The 20,227-nt window shown below is 30.0% G+C and overlaps 3 protein-coding genes across 5 annotated transcripts in view; 2 read left to right on the top strand and 1 right to left on the bottom strand.

Annotated features, from left to right (window-relative positions):
* The first annotated feature begins 7,559 nt into the window (after positions 1-7,559).
* LOC118068038 (ammonium transporter 1 member 1-like) overlaps positions 7,560-20,227 on the top strand; it is a 73,460-nt gene continuing 60,792 nt past the window's right edge. Inside the window, exons 1-2 of the mRNA XM_035085168.1 lie at positions 7,560-8,392; positions 8,498-8,785. Of these exons, the coding sequence (XP_034941059.1) occupies positions 7,658-8,392; positions 8,498-8,785 (1,023 nt within the window). The 5' untranslated portion in view covers positions 7,560-7,657. The remainder of the gene's footprint in view (positions 8,393-8,497; positions 8,786-20,227) is intronic.
* LOC118068039 (uncharacterized) lies at positions 8,904-9,921 on the top strand. Its single transcript, XM_035085169.1, has 3 exons — positions 8,904-9,096; positions 9,251-9,450; positions 9,559-9,921. The coding sequence occupies exons 1-3, from the start codon at positions 8,990-8,992 to the stop codon at positions 9,723-9,725; spliced, it is 474 nt and encodes a 157-aa protein (XP_034941060.1). The 5' UTR covers positions 8,904-8,989; the 3' UTR covers positions 9,726-9,921.
* The window catches only part of sfl (N-deacetylase and N-sulfotransferase sfl), a 43,591-nt gene continuing 33,810 nt past the window's right edge, over positions 10,447-20,227 (bottom strand). For all 3 annotated transcript variants that reach the window (XM_035085159.1, XM_035085161.1, XM_035085160.1), the window contains 8 exons: positions 18,516-18,768; positions 17,788-17,979; positions 15,173-15,516; positions 14,577-14,865; positions 14,155-14,283; positions 13,491-13,673; positions 13,101-13,321; positions 10,447-12,938 (listed from right to left, as the gene is read on the bottom strand). In XM_035085159.1, the coding sequence (XP_034941050.1) occupies positions 12,251-12,938; positions 13,101-13,321; positions 13,491-13,673; positions 14,155-14,283; positions 14,577-14,865; positions 15,173-15,516; positions 17,788-17,979; positions 18,516-18,768 (2,299 nt within the window). In that variant the 3' untranslated portion in view covers positions 10,447-12,250. The remainder of the gene's footprint in view (positions 12,939-13,100; positions 13,322-13,490; positions 13,674-14,154; positions 14,284-14,576; positions 14,866-15,172; positions 15,517-17,787; positions 17,980-18,515; positions 18,769-20,227) is intronic.

Here is a 20,227-nt window from a genome sequence, read left to right on the forward strand (position 1 = left end):
GTGCTAGTGAGTAAAGTTATGCATCTGAGTATAAATTTTTTTTTTATAAAAAACAAAAGAGTTGATAGAGTTGAAAAAATAATAAAAATCATCAATAGAAAATGGTCTTCTGCCTAACGAACTTTGTCGAGACATTGTTGAATCGATTTTATAAAAGTACCTGCAAGTAATAGTTAACACAATTGACCTGCTTTACCGAAAAAATATGATTTCTTTTTGAAACCAGAGAGCTTTGTTTTCTGGTTCAATGAACATACTATATACTACAGTTTGTGGCAAAATTCGAAATTTTATGGCGTGCAATAAATGGTTATCAAACGCTGTGATTACTTCTTTTACGATTTATATTACACCAGAATGGAACTGAAATTATTCGAGATGATAATAAAGAAGCTATTACAAAAATTATTTACTGCTTTAATCCAATGCTTGACTCATATGTAATTTGTTTTGATCATCTTTTATCCACAGAAATAAACATTTTATTTTCATATTTTTTTTTTAGAAAAAATATAGAAGAGTAATGCTTGTCACACAATGTGAATTGCGACATAAAAAAATTGTTCCAGAGTGACGAAATTATTTAAAGCAAGAATTTGAGAGCATAAATCTAAAGAAATAAATTGTATATCATATAAATTTTTCAGTGAAATTTAGTTTCAATTCAGCTGAAAATAACAGTAAGCAAATATCAAATAAACTCTCAGTTAATAAAATGAGCATAAAAGCTAAAATCAACTATGTACTCGCAAGTAATATTAGCAGTAGACCATTTATTTCTGAAAATAGAATAAAACTGTTAAATGAAAAAGTTCACTTTGAGAAAAAAAATACTAAATGAATTGATGATGCCAGATAAAAGAATACCATCATAATTAGCAAAAATAACGTCAGGTGGTCCGTTTATAAACTAATGGATGTAATATGCACTACAGTTTATCGTTACAGTCATTGCATTATAGTTTAATGGTCTCAAGAGAGTAGCTGCTGCTATCCTGCTAGTATATGATGTTGGGAGATGTTTATACTGCTGAACAAAATAGTAGTCTTTCTAAAATGTATAGAATGCTTTACCTAACAGGGACATAAGGGTAACATTAGAATGTAAGTACATTGATGATATCAAAACAGTCATTTAAGCATTTCAATCTATTTATTCTAATGACGACATTGTCAATTTTAGAGCTTTTCTATTTTTATCCTACTTTTTTCTACTCTATTTCTTTAGTAAATCAATCACTCAGTTAGTAATCACTTTCTTCAAACTGTAATTAAAACGCTGAACAATAAACTAACTCAGACGAAGAAATTAAACTCTTTAGTTTGCCACCAAGTTTATAGTTGGAAAATAGATTTTATTCAGTTGCATGTTCCATCAGAAGTTCAATTTTTGTACCAATACTGTGAAAAATATATAAAAAAAGTTGTCGTACATTCAAGTTTTTTTGATTAACTCTTTTCTGCACCATTTTTCAACTATTTTCTTCAGCATCTTTGGTCTCAATCGTGCACTTTGCACATTTTTTGGGTGATCTGATTCCAATGTAAACTAGGACACTACTGGGAGGTCAGGAAGCAATCGTTTCATCAATATTTTATCATCAATTTCTAAAGCAAGTCTTCACTTTCCAATCCAAGAAGCAATTCCCTGTACTTGATAAATCATTCGTGTAATGTGATAATAGGTAATTTAGACTTCTAATAGAGAGTTGTTGTTTTGATTCTTTCACATAATTGTGATGAACAACGTGTTGCAATAAATGTAACTAAAATAGCAAATACGATTTATCATTTCCCGTCTATAGTTCTTGGAGTGTTATAACAAAGTGCTGGAGGGAAAGAAATAAGGGGAGGTCCACAGATCGATGCATGTGGCGCCCGTCGCAGACTCCGCAGTCTGAAACCCCTGGACAACCTCTTTTAGTCCAGTAAAAGTACAGACATAAGCGATAGTGCTCTATTTCCATCGTAATAGAATGAAAATATGTTGACATTCTATTTTGTTGTTTTATCAAATACTCTAGATAATCATTGATTTTTTTTTTACAACAATTCAAGCTTAAAAGCTTTTTTTTAAAATTAAATTCTTGATTGAATATGACTTTTTTTTAATACAACATTTTAGGGTCACTGATGATTAATGGTAGAGGGTCAGATGTCGAGGAATGTTAAATAATTTGGTTTGATGAAACTCAAAAGGACAATATTTTTTAATAACTACAGATAATTTTTGGGTTATCTGAATAAATAATGTTGTCAAGTTCCATTAAAAATTGTTAAATATACGACAACAATATTTTGTGGTAAAAAATATTTGAATTATTTTTTTCTATAATGAATTCATTATAAGAATGTGGTTCATGATGAAAAATGCGATTTAAAGCACAGGCAGTATTTTTCATTGAAATATTCCAAGAAATCTTTTTGTAGATTAAGTGATTTTCATCTTGTCAAAAGTAATTTTATAAACGTAAGGTAATTCTTCCATTAAAAAATAAACAAATTTTTTATCAAGAATGTTATTTGAAAAATATGTTGAAAATGTTGAAATAAATTTTTCCTAGCTCTTTTGCTGTGGTAGTTAATGCAGTTTAATCTAATGAGTGACACTTCTCACTGCTAGAACGATCAATTAAGACTTGAAAGCTTGATTAAATTTATCTGTAGATATAACAATTTATACTAAAAAAAATTCACCTGACATTGCTATATTTTTTTCTGGATTTTTATTACGTTCTGCCACTTGTAACTTTATATTTCTCCATATTTTGTCATCTAAAAAACCTTCGATATTATACGAGCTGTGTATTTTTTAACGAACAGTGTTTTTTATGATGACTAAACACCGGTGCATTCTTCACATGGATAACATTTTTATCAAAATACTGAAAACATATATCTATTTTCATGTCGTAAATGTCAATAATTTTATTGAATGTCATGGCTAAAAACAAAAATTCACTATAGATAATTTAATACTTGTTCATCTGGAAAATGATGACGTATCGTAAGAGGTAAATAACAATCACAATAGTGAAAACCACTTGACATATAAAAAATATTTTTTATCAATCAATGAATGACAGCTTAAAACCACGAATTAATTTAAAACTCTGTCTACTCGATTTAAAAAAACATATTTGACGAGATATATTCTGTTATTTACTTTATTAAAAATATCATCTGAAACAGGATTGTATGAAACCTTGTAAAAGCATTTTAAAAAATATCAAAAAAGGATTTACACCATTTTGAAAACCTTCACGTTGAAGAAAACTCAGTTACTCCTGAGGAATGTGAGATGTTTTTAAAATATCTAATAAATATATCTTTATAATCAGAATTTATTTTGACAAAAAATTAAGACAGAATCGTTAAGGATAGTATATTATATTACAACATTGATATAACTTCTATGTGAGAGAAATTGAACCGTATTGACTTCCGGTTTTTATGTGTAACATAGAGCTCAGTATAGATAGAAGCGGTAGAGAAATGTCGCTTTTACTTTGAAGCTGTAGTACATAACAGACGTTTCGGTCTTGTCACGCGGAAACGACATCCCTTTCCTCTCCTATAAACTGCTATGTCTGGCAAAATGTACAACCAGTACAACCAACGATTGCTTCTATCCTCGTCTGATTCGTCTATGGTTGTACGTAGCTTGCAAGACGTTTTAAAATAAAAAGTCAAAGGCATTGGATCTAAAAATAATTAGTCAGACCAAGGTGGAGTTTATGGAAAGTTTGCCGTATTTTACAAATAATACGGTTAACTCTTCATCTCTCTTTCTCTCTCGTATTTTATGCGTTTAGTTCTTTGTGTATTTGATACCTTCAATTTAAAGCTGATATTTTTTTTCTTATCATTTTTCTCTTTATGAATAATTCATCAGTTTAAATACAAAATTATAAAATAATTTACATTTTTTTTTTTGCACTAACGAAAAGTGTTATTGTTTATTTCTATTATTTTTCATTCACATTTGTAATCTGAGTTCTCAGAGAATAAGCTTATCGATCTTTATTATCAACTTTAAAAGTGAATTATGCTATATATCTATCATAAATGTGAAAAAAAGATGAGAGACATGCCGAGAAAAATTTTCATTGAAAAATTTTTTTCAGATTTTTCTTCATAGTAAATTATTTTTTCTTTATAAAAAATTTGATGTTACATGAAATCAAACTTGAAAGGAACTTCTTTCGGAAGCTGTTACACAGCTGATTGAAGATCATTTCCAGTTTCATTTTTTTCTTTTTTTTAACAACAAAAAAAAGCTATGTACATGGTAAAAAATGACCTGGAAAGGCTGTCAAAATTGAAACGATACTTTTTTTCCTTCAAGCAAATTATAATCTTAAATGGAGCTCCTGATATCTCGTAAACTTTACGTAATACCGGTCAAACTGGTTGCGAAAAAGAAGAGAATCGTTTAATCACATTAAATCGATTCGAAATACAATGTAAACTATTCTTTATTTATAAAAAAAAAAACTTATAACAATTCTGTTAGAATATTTTATCTATTTAAAACAAATATAACATTATGAATGAGTTTAATAAAATTACATAATCGTTCAAGCCCTTAAACGGGGTAATTTATTTTTTTATATTTTTTATTGAAGAAAATTGAACTAGGTAATCGACTTAATGGAATTTCACATTCATTCCATTTTTTTTTTTTTACTATCATCTGGAACAATGTAATCCTTTTCAATTGTTCTCTTTTGATAAAATTTTATTCCAACTGATGAAGACAATCAAAAAAATTTAATAAAATACAAAATTAACTCCATTATCTATTCAATTTTTGATAGCAAAAAAAAATTAGTCACAATTAATCCTACTAAATATTACAAATCGTTTATTACAATCGATCTAAAAAATGGTGTAATTATAATCCAATGATTTATTTGTGAAAGTTGAATCTTTAATAAGAATACTAAATGAGTGTCAAGTTTATTTAAAAAAAATTAAAATTGCAAATCAATTATAAATCTTTATGGAAATATAGGTCAATGCAATTTTTATTTATTTATAATCGTTGAGAGAATCATTAAAATAAAATAAATAATATTTTTGCACACTTGTATTACTATTTGCTTGACACCTACAGATTACTGTTATTCTAGTCATAGCAAGTAGTTAGTGTCGAATAAAGACAAGGTGTAAATGTTCAAGATATAATACAGTCTTGGTATGCGTGTTCATAAAATTATTGTTTAGAGGTTATTGACCTCCTGTGATATACACGAGGCGCAATAAAAATTCAACTGCTCTCGACAATTTTTCAGACATGTTTTTTTATTCGAGGAACACACTTGGCACTAACGAATCTGCGATACGACCCGTGACGGCTACTAGTTGGTATCATTATGTTACGATAAGTTAAAGCTTTGCTATAATTGATCTCAACATTTTTACTCATCTGTCATGTGGATAATAACTGCGAACTTCAATTAAGTATTTAATAACTATAAATATAAATGTGAACTTGATAAACCATAGTAACACATATCAACTCATTAAATTTACATCAAGTTCATAACGTGGCAAGATAACATATGGATTTTCCTGTGGTAGATAGAAGTGTTATTGTAGAGAAATAAACCAACATCAACAAAGGTAGGACTCAATTCTGCTATTAATAAAATCAATAATATTAGGAATATCTCGGCAAAGAGATGTTGAATAATTAGTGAGTAAAGTTGTTTATCCTGCGCTAATGAAAACAAATCAAAATAGAAAGAAGGAAAGACAAATGTTTTAAAGAGGTCAGAATTAATAAGAATTTTTATTATTTTCAGACAACTTATTTGTTACAACGGAAGCATGAGTAGGAATTTTTCGTCTTGTTGAATTGATTGATGAAGAAAAACTGTCTACATTTTCATTAAGACTTCAACAATACATATTACCTTGTTTTTATTGATGATCATTTCAATCAAGCTATCTGAAACATCTTGTATTTACTTGTAGAATCAGCACTCGAAATATTCTGAATTGGTTATTTATTTTAAGTTAAGATCAGTGCCAAGTTTTGTGTTTAACTAAATTATTGATATAAATAAATAAGGAGTCCTTCAATAAGTGATGAATATGAAATTGTGCTCTTTGAAATAGTGAGATTAAAACTTGGAATTTGATAGTTGATGATGAATAAATTATTTTGATAATCTTTTAATATTTAACCAGTTTCGTGTTGCAAATTAAAACTAGCAAAGTTAAATGAAAAATTGAAGGTGGGAAAAGATTAAAGAGTAGATTAAAAAATTAGTAACTGGATGACGATTTTTTAAAATAAATACTTTTATCAATCTTGAAATATCAATTTGTATGCAAAAGTAATTTTCACAATGAACTTGTGATGCAGTTAGATTTTTTAAGACTCTATCTACCCTATGAATTTTAAGAATCTATTGATCCAGTTCGATGTTATCACACAAGAAGGTGAGGGCTTGGCATGATTAATTGCCATTAGTGTAGTGGGGCGTTAATACCTTGTAAATTTCATCAAGCATACTTCGCAACAAACATCTAAACAGACGGATGTTGAGAAGAATGATGCGATCAGTAAATTCTTTTGAATCAATAAGTCGATGGTGATTCATAGGAAAAAAAAGAAAAATAGCAATGAGTAACTAGAAAATAATTGCAGTACATTCGAAAATATTGTGAGGGTTGCGATAGGCTCACTTTGAATGAAAAGTACGGACGGCGGGTAATCCAACCAATGACAGGAAACATAAATATCGTAAGTTGACATATGCACTTTGCCGGTCGATCCACAATAAAAACTGTCAATTATGATTTATGTATAATTCATAATGTATAGACTTACGTGCCGGTACCTTCTGGGTGTAGTCAGCGAAGCTACACTCAATCCACGGCTAACCTCGAGTCTCAGGACCACTAAAGCCCGACACGTTACACTGGTGGCAGCCATTTTTTAACGTAAACACGAATTAATCACAGTCTCAAACACTTGTATTTATTATCTACTCTTTTCCACTACTTTTTATGAATGTTTATACTCTAAATTTACGAATATTCTTATTTTACTATCAATACTTTCTATCGCTCTGAAGAGAGAGACCAACGGCCGCTCTCGAGCGACTGGGACGCGAAAACAGAAGCTACCAGATCGGGTGTTGGGAGCGCGCCAGGACGTTTGTACGCAGCTCTCTCACGCATTTGCCATCTTGAATTGTTGGTTTCGCAGCCGGCCGTTGCGCGACGCCGATGTGCAAAAATTCAAATGATGGCGTCACAGAAGCCGGTGCATATCAAGCGTCCCGCAAAAAATATTGATGAAAGTACTTATTTAATGAAATATTACATAAATTCAGTACATAAAAGTGAATATAATTATCTTAATTTTATTGAAAATATTCGTTGACGTAAAATGTATTATATTTTTGTTCAAAACTTAATTTTTATTTTGAATATGAACTTCGGAACTGTTCGTGAACTCTCGGCATTCACCGGCTCAATTCCGCGAATAGCGTCACTTCTGCTCCAAAAGCAGATTCGCGAACCGGTAACCACCATTTTGATTAAGTTCCCGCGTCTTGAACATAACAAAACACTCCGGGTGTACGTCATTAGTAAATTCATGGAAAATATGTGTTTAATCGATTGATTTAATGAAATAATGACGGAAATAGATGATATTGACGATTGTACGAATAGTGATGATACAGAAATTGGATTTCGTAATTTAGAAATGACTGAAAGAATTTTAACACATATTGATGTGAAATATTCAGAAAGTTTTATTACTCTAGTGCGCGTCATTTTAGTTATTTTATTACGTGTTGGATTTGTGCTCATACAGATAGGAAGTATACCTACAAGTAACGTTAATTTGATCCTGTCTCAAAATATTATCGACCTGTGCTGGGTAAGCATTGTTTTTATATTCCTTGGATCTGTTTTCGCCTACACCGGTGACTTAGGAAGCACCATGGGCAAATTTTATTGGATTGGTCATAAAGATGTAAACAAAGAGGAAGTTATTATTGGATGGCAAGCAGTAATGATTGCATCAGCTATTGCTACCACCTGTATAGTGGGTAGGGTACAGAACATTACTTCGTTTACGATTGGATTAATTTTATGTGGCGTCCTACAACCTTTTATCATTCATTGGACTTGGACAGTCGATGGTTGGCTGTCATACAATTATTTTCGAAGTAGAAAAGTCATGTTTAGAGATTATGGAGGATCAACTATTGTTCACATGGTTGGAGGATTGACTGGATTTGTAGGATGTTTAATATTAGGAAGGAGACTTATGAAGCTTCGAGATCTGGATAGAGCAAGTATTTCAACTGGATCGGTAGCAACTACATTTCTAGGCCATCTTTTAATTACTCTTGGCCTTCAGGTATTTTATGAGATGCTTTAGAACTTCGGTGAAGTATTTATAAAAATATTAAATGATAAATTGTGACTAATAAGAAGAGTTATTATACTATTGTGTATTTTTTAGAGTCTTATGATATCTAATAATATAAATGAAACTCAGGAGTTAATTACAACACGATTACCAAACATCATAATCAACAATTTGATATCAATATCATCATGTACGATTGTTGTCACTGTTATTTACTTTTATATTCACAAATCTCTTGATCACTGGATGATGATGCGATGTGTTCAAGCGACCACTGCAGGAATAGTTATAATTTCAGCAGGAGTGGATGATTATTCACCCCCTATAGCATTTCTCTTTGGCTGCATAGGAGGAGTTCTATTTTATCTAGTATCTAGAGAAGTATTTAAAACTTCATTGGAAGATTATTGTAATACTGTGTCGATCCATGTAGTTTGTGCATTAGCGGGAAGTTTAGTAGCACCTTTCTTCCATGATCCTCCTAAAGATCGTCCTTCATTACCTACTACTGTTTTTACTTTATTAATTGATTGCCTCTGGCATTATATTGCTCTTATTGTTATCATTGTAGTTGTGGTCATATCCATGATTCCAGTATTCCTATTCCTTGATTACTATGGTTTTCTTAGGAATGAATCTGAAGTAAATAATCACTCTAGAGCTACTACTGTATCTCAACGTATGCCGCCAAGGTATATTTTACATTTTTTAAAGAACATGAAAAATTTAAACTTTTTAAACAAAACCAATGTATATTTGTATTTGAAATGTGGACTACTTAAAAATTATTTATTAATTCAATAGTGATGAATAAAATTATTGATAAAAAAATTATTTCAAACATAGATCTATCATAGGAAGGTTACTTGGATTCGATTCTAGTACTGTTTTCCTTCAACCGGGAAAATTATCATACCATGATTTAGTAAGTATCTCGGGTCCATCAAATTCAGGTCAAGGATTTACAGTTGGAAGAGTAGAAATCTCCGAACAAAACCCCTTTACAAAAATAGTTGAAGAAAATAATGAAATACTTACCCAAGAAGGTACAAATACTTACGTTTAATGTCATATTTGATTCAAAGTTCAATAACGATGCAGAGATTTTTTGATAAGAAAGTAATGATTCAATTTTTTTTATTTATCCTATTGAGGTAGCGTCATTGTAGACAAGAGAGACGAAGAAGTAGGGCAAATAATAACAACTAATTCAGTAGAGCTAAATTTAAAAGATATTCAGCATGTTGAAGATCAAAATACTTTAAAAAATTATTTGATGATTGAAAATAAATTGAGACAGCCCCTAAATATGATAACCTAGAATAAGGATTCTCTTGAGACTGGTATTCGTAATTATTGTAATCGTGAAAGCAGAAAATCAAATATTTTATGCAATGAAATATCATCCGAAACACTCCAGGAAGTTTTGAACTCGATGAATTCAAATAGAGAAAAGCTTGCTGAACAAAATATGTAAATTAAAGTTCTTGTCAAGCTGAGATTTAATTCTTATGTTAATTGTGAGACTGAAGATGAAAATAACTCCATTTATAAATGAAATCTATTGAAAAAAAGAGTTCTATTACAGAAGTCACTAAATTATTAAATATAAGAATCAGCTTAGAGCATTTAATTAAGTAATTTATAATCAATTTAATTAAAATATGGTTGAATAACTGAAAATCATATTTTACCTTGTTAATATTGCCCAAAAGTTTTTTCTATTCTATCGTAATTATGATATTTTTCTATAGGTTTATGAAAGAAAAAATGTATAATACCATTTATTTTGATTGTATCATTTTTAAATCTTTTTATTTTGAATCTTTGATACAGTTTGCTAAAAGATTTCAAAAAGTAAAAAATCATTTTTACGAAAATTAATCTTATAAATAAAATTAGTATGGTACAAAAGTAGTTTTGAACAAAAATAATTCAATAAATTAGTATAATAAATACCATAAATTTATTCGAAAAAAACTAATTTCAAAAATTTATTTCATTAGAATTTATTATAGATTCATACAATTATCCATATTATATTACAATGAAGAAATCGCAAGTTAAATAATCAGGGAATAGAACTGATTCTTGTTGAATTTTTTTCATAATCATTTTTCGTTAGTTTAATAGGAATAATTTATTATTAACATGATTTTGATGATTTCTATAAACACCACGATATTTTAATAGTCAAAAATAAATACTTGGATCTTTACACTGTAATTCTTTAAGTCACAATTTCATTAATTTTATTCTTTTTTATCCATGATAAAATTTAACTTACGATTCTCAAGGGACGATAGGGGATATATTTACAACACTGGTGTTACGAATGGCACGTTTGACGACGAAGATTGAAAAAACACATTTCTTGTCGACAACAATAAACTTTGTACAATAATTCGTTAAACAATATTCGCATTTGTTACATACAACGTATATGTATATTATATATATATATTCATAAAAAACTAAGAAAAAAATTTACAAACGTAACAAGTATAATATTACAGGTTTTATATGGCGGGATTTATAAGAACACTGAGTCTTATTTTCGTTTAATTAAATATTATTCTCAATATGCATTTCTTTCGTATTTTTGATTACCTACGAAAATAATCAAAGTTTAGACAAATAATTAATGTCTTCGAACTGTACAATGGACGTTTTATATCGTTGAAAAATTTCTCAACATGATCATTTATATTTTAGCTACTTCGCTTATCTTATAACCATAAAAAGAATTCAATGATATTTATTTATGGCATTTTTCACAAAATTTATCTTTTTTAAAATTTTGTCTTTTTTTTAAACAATGATTTTTAAGACATTTTCACAGACATCAAAATACACATGATACAATAATTTACATATGGATGGACAATCATCCGTTGTTATCAGTATATTGTCAAAATATACAGTGTTTTATTAATTAACCGTAATCGTCCGAGATTTATTCAAAAACAATCTATCTATCGCAATTTTTTAGTAATACATAAAAATGTATTGATCAATCATATCACTAGATAACTTTACTTTATACTTTTTAACATTATATTTCACAAAATTTAATTACGTATAATTATTATACGTATACTCAGTATCATAATTTTAATATTTGGAATTTTTGATGAATTGATTAAGTGGACAAACGCGGATCACGCAAATGATTTCATGTAGATTTCCTTGATGTCTATTTACCAATTAGTTTGGTCCAGTAAACTCTTTCAATTGCTAATTCATCTCAAAGTGATCCCAAAAAATATTTCTCCGATTTAATTTACTCGATAAAAAGAACGGATTTTTCCATATTTTCTTTTGATGAAAGCATTCAAACAATAGATTTTTTACACGCTTTCTTTTTTGCTTTTTTATAATCGACATCAGGTAGAGAAGGCAAGAGTTTAATGTTATCGATTATACTTCACACAGTCAGACTGTTAAAAAAATTTGTGATAAAACAGATGGCACTTACAATGAATAGAACTGTAATGATGTTTTGTCTGCTAATGAGTTTTATTTTTTAATTTAATTTTAGTTCTTGATTTATTTTATCACCATTCAAACATGATTGACATTAACTCGCAGAGAATTTCACTGAATTATTCATTATTCAACTGACTAGTTATTTGGCCATTTGATCAAAATCACGTTAAAAAAGAAATAATTTCAATCTGTTAGGCCTAGTATCATTTACAACAATCATTCCACATTTATCACATGATTTACAAGTTCAGTGGAATAATTAACTGTTTTTAACCATTATCACCGAGTAACAAAATGCCACGACTCAAATATGGAAGTCAATGTAAACCACGAGTCGTATGATCCAGTTGATGTTTGCTAGGTCATTACTGTATCAGTTAGATCATCTTTCAACCACTGTGGTATCGTTCTGGATCCTAGTCGTTTAAGAAGCTTAACTAATGCTGTGTTGTGAGAGAGATAATACCTCTGTAGTAGTTTGTAAGATCTATCTTCCATTGGAGGATACTGACGACCTTTGCTTTTTCCGAGACATTTCGTATGGTCTTCATTTGTTACTTGACAAAAGAATCCTTTTTTTGGATCGTACCTTAAATGCGATGAGTAATTGAATGCTGGAGTAATTTTTAAGAACCGTTGCAATTCATGTAGAGTTTCGACAGGATTTTGGCGAAGTTGCTCGCCGTCAATTATATGCAACTGTTGTGGTAGGTAATACGACAACCAACGTTCCAAATGTTGAGCATATTTTCCAGGATTCAGACATCTATTCCGTAGGTCTCGTAAGGGCTTAGGTGCAGTATCACTAGCAGTAATTACCGCATGAAAGCTGTAGTTATTTGCCACTGGGTCGCCATGAGCTCTTGTATGTTGATACCAAGAATATGCTCTTCGAGCAGGTGATAACAGAATTGTAACTAATTTTGCCTTTGGTAAAAGTGCATGAGCTCTTCTTGGAACTAATTCACCGTCAAAGTAGGTCGCTGACTTCTCAAATAAATATCGTGAGCTCTCGTTCTTCGATGCTGGGAAGAAACTCATGTACCTAAATTAAATCAAAGCGTTCCTTTAGAAAATTTTATTCACTTCTTACTGCTTATTTTATAGTTAATATTTCATTATAACATGATTTATTTATTGTTAGAAAGAAATCAGTCATTATTTATATTTTAATAAAGTTATATAGTTAAAATGAAATTTGTCATACCAGTCTAGTCCTTTGTAATAATTTTTTCCATTGAAAAATTGTATTTCTTCGAAGGTATCCGGACTTGGTAAATTGCTACTTATCGCTGGATGAATTGATAAGAATGTATATAATGCAGTAGTGCCAGTTTTCTGAGGTCCAATCACGAGAAACCTTGGTAATTGATCGCATGTTTTATTTCTCGACCATATTTTTTGATGTCGTTGATCATCACAAGGATTCTAGAAAATAGGAAATTATTTTAGTGATAGGAATAAATGTAAAAAAAAAATACAAAAATTAGAAATAGTAAAAAAAAAAAGTATTTTTTTTAAAGAAAAAAATTAAAAAGTAGATAAAAAATAAGCATCGATGTTATTTTTGCTAATGATATCTTAATTAACTACTTACTCCCCAAACTGGATCTGCTTCTTCGGGATATAATTGGAAATAGCGTTCTCCTAATTGGAGTGGCGGTGCACTTGAAAGCCGCAAGTTTGTCCAGCACTGGATGAATTTAATGACCGATTCAAATGTATAAAGAGCAAGACGATCATTACCGTAGTTGGACATGTGCGTCATGAAGATATTTATCTACAAATGATAAATTATATAAATAATGTTTTTGACTTTAATCATCATTAGTTCTCGTTAGAAATTTTAGAAACTACTCTACTATTGTTTACGCTGATAGAATAGACGTACCAGTTGTGACCATTGTACCATTTGTTACCATTATCAAATAAATCATAATACAGGGAATGAGAATATATTTTAATGGTTAACATCATTTTTGTTATTAAAATGATTTTAATTGCTCCATCATTATTATTAATACTGACGTTATACATTATTAAACATCATAATTTTAATTTATAAACTTTTTCAAGTTTCTTTTTTATTTACATCATGAAATGACTAAGATAACTACAAGTGGTACATCTTCCCTAGTTTTTTACAAGTATGAAGTGGTGATAAAAAACTTTTAATTTATTTTCTTAAAGCATAAAAAAAACTTTCAAAAAGACAATTATCGTGCAAAGTAATTTGTCGTATACCATTTTGATTAACTTACTGGATTATATACAATTGTTTGGAACAATTCACCACCTTGAATAGACTCGTCCAATTTGTCTCGACCACCAGGATATCTTTCGATAAAAATAGTGTGCGTAAATAGGCCACAAGTTTGTCTTGGTAGAACCTGAAAGCAGTACATTGTTCGTTAAAATACAATACTACTGAAATTGTTCAAGTCTTAGAGATATCCTAATCTTTGATCAAGAAAGCTGAACTCAGTCGAAAGAAATTTATTGCTGACTGAGCTACTTGAGACAGCTCTCTTCTAGCTTTGATATCGTTTCAAAGAATATTTCAGTTGAATGGTTTAGAATCATTTTGACAAAATAGCTTCAAGTCTTTTGCAAGTTGCAAATTGATAGCCAACTCGCGATGTAGTATCTCTTCTCAGTGTCGAGTCTATCGATTTTCCCGTACCATAATATTGCGATGAATGAAGCCACGCCTAAGTCGAGCAGGTCTCAGGTGTGGATATTCTTCGGTACTTGTGACTTTGATGTTCCAAACTCGCTTCCAAGCTTCATAAAGTCCTTCATGAACTGGATAAACTCCTGAATGATGTGGGCTAACGCTGTATCCACTAGATGTTGGGATCCCATGTTCCTTTGCGAATTGTTTATTAAGGGCCATATCCAGCTGTAGATGTGTTACATTCTCGTATAGATGAGGTTGTTGATGATTCCACATGTGAGAAAACCACGAGAATCTGTAATATACATCACATTATTAGGATGATAGAGTCTTTGAACGCTTGAGATTTAATAGGGTGTTGATAGAATTTTGAACTAATGTTTTTGAACCACCCAATAATGTGTCATTTACGTCGTCATCTAACTTTGAGTAGTGAACTAATATTTCAAAGTCTTAAATATTCTACATCATTTAATAGATGACTTGGAGAAAATTCATGAACTAAATAAATTAAGATCTTTAGCTAGAAAAAGTTTCTTTTTATGTGGCAGTAGTTTTTTCTGCTGAATGAGAAATAAAAAAAATAATTTATAATAATTCACCTGTCGACGTTCTCGAGTAACATATCGTCCCCCAGATTCTCCTCTGCTGTGCCGTGATGGAAGTACTTCCCGGAAAACCCCAAGTTAAATTTAAATCCGGGAACTAGTGCCTGAATCCTTTGTTGTGTTGCCAAGAGAGCGAGAACGTCGTCCTTCTTAAGTCTCGTCCCTTTTTCGCCGACAAATATATCATCCACATCCACTAGTATCATACGATTTAGACTGAGACTCAATTGTCCATGAGACAAATATGAAAGAGAATCCAAGAGCAATAGTTTGTGGAGCCAAAAACGAAGACCACTTCCAAAGAACACTCGTTGAATTCCATCATATCTTCCGTGATCCTGAAATTCAATGACATTATTAAAATTAACCACTTGGAGTATTAATTATTCAAACAGTGTTATAACTTAATATTATAATATTTATATATTCACGAAATATGCAAAGTAAGTAATAATAGATGCGAAAAATTACATTACAACTGACATGATGGCAGCATCTGTTAATTATGTTAGCCGACATCTACCAACCCTTCAGCTCAACTCCATTCTCATCCCCGACTAGTTTGAAGTGAACTTGTTAGCACTAAACAATAATAATCTCGCTGATAATTTAATTATGGGGTCACCTGTGAGTGGCGCGAATGCCATAGTAACTCATTGTGATCCTAGTGGCAACTCAGGTAATTAAATCTGGAGTCAATCAGCTGTAGATTCATTCGATTAATCAGCAATGCTCCGTTAACCAGTACTGGCATTGTCAATTTGTTTTATCAGAAATTGTGTTTCTCATTTATACGCTGATTAACGATCCAATTTTATATAAAATGTTCTATAGAGGACTTGATCGACTAACGTGAAATTCGTTCAAATTACACAAATTTTTCTACCTTTATTTCTTCCTTCTCATTTTATTCAATTGATTTGCTATCGTTAATCGCATTAAAGACTAGAATTTTTTTTTTTATATAAAAGATAATACTGAATTACCATTAATCTAAAATTTTCGTTTAAAAGACATGATTTTAAAAGTTAATTAACAGGAATATTTAACAGTTACGCCATAAAGTTTTAATCTAGGTTTTTCAATAATAAAAAAAACTTTTAATATTCTTTCAAAAGTCAATGAATTAATAATCATTTGAAAATAGAAATTGAAATTCCAACTCAAGGTTAGTTTTTTTAAAATTTTATTTTCTTTCTAGAGCATTTTTTCGTTAGACTTCAATGTAATTTTTAAAGTACAGAAGGCTTGATTGATTAACGTGAAAAATGTTGGAATTAGATGAAATTTTTTACAAACTTTTTTTAATTTTATTGATTACGTCTTATAGCTTTGAAGCACTATTAATCCTATTACAGTTTAGATCACGTTGTTTCTTTATACCATTAATTTTCTCTCGGAATTTTGCAATTGCGAATTCCAATCCAAATGTAAACGTGAGTCGTAACAGCTTCACGAATTGTTTTACTTACGCGTTAGACAGCTAAAGTACCTTCTTTACTTAGTTGTCTCTTTGTCTATTCTGACTTGCCTTGAGTATTTCGAGAGTCATGGTAATTAAGAAGTAATGCTTCTATATTTACTTATACTCATGGTTTATCTTATTATTCAGGTATCAACTTTTGTAATAAATTCTCAAGTTTACTGCATTAAATGACCAAAAAAAAGTCATTTAAAGTATGATATCGAGTTTCGCTGCATTATATAATTAACTTTAAAGAAATGATAGCTTTTTGATTCTGTGATTGAAGTAGGTCGAACTGAAACTGAAATATTTAATGCATGATTGATGAAAAATCAATAAAGGAAATTTTCGACAAAAAATTTAAATTATTTTGATTAAGAGGTTTCAATAAACGACGCAATCAATTAATTAAAATATCACTTGAATATTTAGAACATCGATTAAAGAGTTGAAAAAAATTATTTAATATTGTCAAGTTAATTAATGAAATTTGTTTAATATATTTTGGAGTCAATATTTGTCTGTTATTTAGTTTTGAATTTACATAATTCTTCGATTGAATGAAACTCTATTTTGATTGATTAATTAATTAATTCACTACCAATTGCAACGACAGTGTGAGCTATGTTATTTACAGTTACAAATGAATTTGCTGTTCTTTGAAATCAACTTGAGAGAAATGGAAGTCCTTCAAACATGGATTTTTTCGAGCTATATTTGATTGCTAACTTTATATATTTGTTAATTTTTCATGATCATTATTGGGATCCAAAATGCGGCCAACATTAAGTGAAACTTTCAATATTAAATTCAGTAAAATTGAATAAATTCATTGCTCATAACATCAGATTAGTTTAAAATATGAGACAAAGTTTGGAGATTAATATTAATCTTTTAAATTGCTATCATGTCAATCTTGTAACTATGGCATTATTCATGAACATCGAATTAACCAAGTAATGTAATTAAAAACAAGTTTAATTCGATCTCCTCACGAATTCTGCATTGAAATATTAACTATTATTATCACATCACCACCAACTTCATCAAAAATATTCAACCGGATTTATTTTTAATCAGAGGATAAACGAACTTTTATCTCATTGAATGAGATATTTAGATATTTAGTTGAGAGCAATAATACCTGTATTACAGTAGCAAGAGGAGTCTTTTGATTCGTATAATCAAGACTATCTCTATAAGCCCATGCCAGGGGTTCGTACGTGCTGTCGTTCGGTTGAAAAATAGTCCAGTCGCCTCCGGGTAAGGGTCCCCAGGCTGTTTCTCCAGATCTGGTCAACCTCAAGATGGGTGAGGCTGCGTTGAGTTGTGCATCCTAACAACCAAAACAAAAGTGTAAGCAAACAAAAAGGGTCGCCTCATTTCCAAACAAACAATAGGATATTCGTAGTGAGAAACCCATGTGAATCTCACTTTCATGCACGAGTTGGGACACAGAATGAAAAAAAGAAAATGTCGCTTTTCAGGTGGTTTAAATATTTCTAACTTTATTGGAAAAAGATTTTTACCGTTTGAATTTAGAATATTGAGTTGATATTCTTTTTCAAAGTATTTCTTTAATTGTTAAAAAATCTATTAAAGAACTTTTTAACTTTATCAATTTCAGATAAAAGAATTTTTAGATTAGTTATTATTGATTGCATCATTGGAAAGACAAAGTCTTTGTTTTATTTAACAAAAATCCAGATAGATTAAGCGGAAATTGGATGGAAATTAGGATCCATTTCAAGTTTCATTATCAAGCTATTTTGCTGGAAGACTAATGCACGAGTTTCCTTCCACCTAAGCCATTATTCATCGCGAAAATTCGGGATTGTTTGGATTCTAATAAATGAGAGAAAACCTTCTTACCTTGAGTCTTAAGTTTGTGTGTATAAATAGAGGAAATCCCTTCAGCTGAGCACCTACAAGACTTTCTTCTCCGGGTGGTGCAAACCCAACAATTCCAACTGAGTACTCTCGACAGTATTTGTCAAGGAGTTCACGATTCCACTTATCCATTTGAAGATACTTATTAAGATTTTCAAACACCAATACACCATATCTTCCTTTGTCGAGGTTCGTTAAGACTGGAAGCGATTTTCCCGCAACCTCCACTTTATATCTGGAAAAATGAAAATTCTTATTACAATCTTATCTAAGTTTAGTTAATAATTTTTTACTACTCATTAGATCCACGGAATATTTTTATTCGAATGAAGATTCATTTTTAATAACTCGTGTTATTTCAATTCATAACATAATAATTAAAATATAAAATATGTAAATAATTAATTTACAACAAAAATAGGAATGTAAAAATAAATGATATATTGGCGAATGTTTTATGTGAAACGTAACTATTATAAAATTAAATTAAATTTGCTCTAATAATTTTACCACTTTTCATTGAAATTAATAAAAATATTGTAATACTGATGGTAAATATTTCATAATAAAAATTGTTAATCAATGAAGATATATTTTTTAACTTTTAATAACATAAAAAAATTTTAATTGAATATAAATGAAAATTTGTTTTTGTATAAAAATAAATAGTAAATAATTTCAAAAATTAAAATTTATGCATAAAAAAGGTGATACCTAAAGAGCTTGATAACAGTAATTAAATTAATTAATGATATATGATAAGTCCATTTACACGAATGATCATGAAATGAAACAATATTTATATAATATTGTTTGTCACTAGGAATGTTTTTCATGGGAAATAGGTTTGATGTTTTTCAACAGTTTCTGGTGATGACATGGCTTAATTAATTATCCATCATGTGGCGGGGAAATGCATGCGTTCACCAATATTAATTAAGTAATTAACAAGAGCCTAGTTAGGAGGGTAAAAAGTGTAATTCTTGTCTCTCTATCGTACTGTTGTCCTGTGTTTATTTGTTTGTCAGTTCACATCGTGCCGGCATGTCATTCGCAATTTACCTTCTGCTTGATGTTTGCAATGGTACAATTGTGTTATTATTTTCACCAAATTCAATCATACATACATTCATGTATATTTTTTATGTACACATATAAGCAGTGTATTCCATTGGCTCACGATTGCAACCCTTTTATCTTGCTTGTGTACACGAGGAGTTTTAAAATGGACTGATATCCGCTAATGGAGTTGTATATTTCAATCGATTTTTTTTGTATTCATTCACCGAAAAAGTATTTTGAAAATGGTCTGCCCAAAGTTAGTATCAATAAACTAACAGCAGATTTTCGATATAAATCTAGCTGGTTGAACTAAATGAAACTATTTTGGAAATAGATTTTTATCATTATGATATTTCAGTTGCTGTGCAGAGATTTTTTTAATCTATGATAGAGAGTAACCTTTAGCTGTGATTAATTTCAATATTGATGGTTTTTTCCTTCTTTACAGATACTTGTTTAATGTATCAAACTGAATGATTGACTTGAAGTAAAAAATCGCGCCCGACAGTCTGATAAAACTCGGTAACAGAGAAGCACGATCTTTTGTCAAACTCTTGAATTGCATTCGGTTGAGTGTATCTCGGGATAGAATGTAATTTAAAAGGGTCCTTTAATCAGCTGCGTCGTATTGT

This window comes from Chelonus insularis, unplaced genomic scaffold (genome assembly GCF_013357705.1).
Source record: "Chelonus insularis isolate UGA/USDA-ARS -01 unplaced genomic scaffold, ASM1335770v1 contig_399_pilon, whole genome shotgun sequence".
NCBI classification, from domain to species: domain Eukaryota; kingdom Metazoa; phylum Arthropoda; class Insecta; order Hymenoptera; family Braconidae; genus Chelonus; species Chelonus insularis.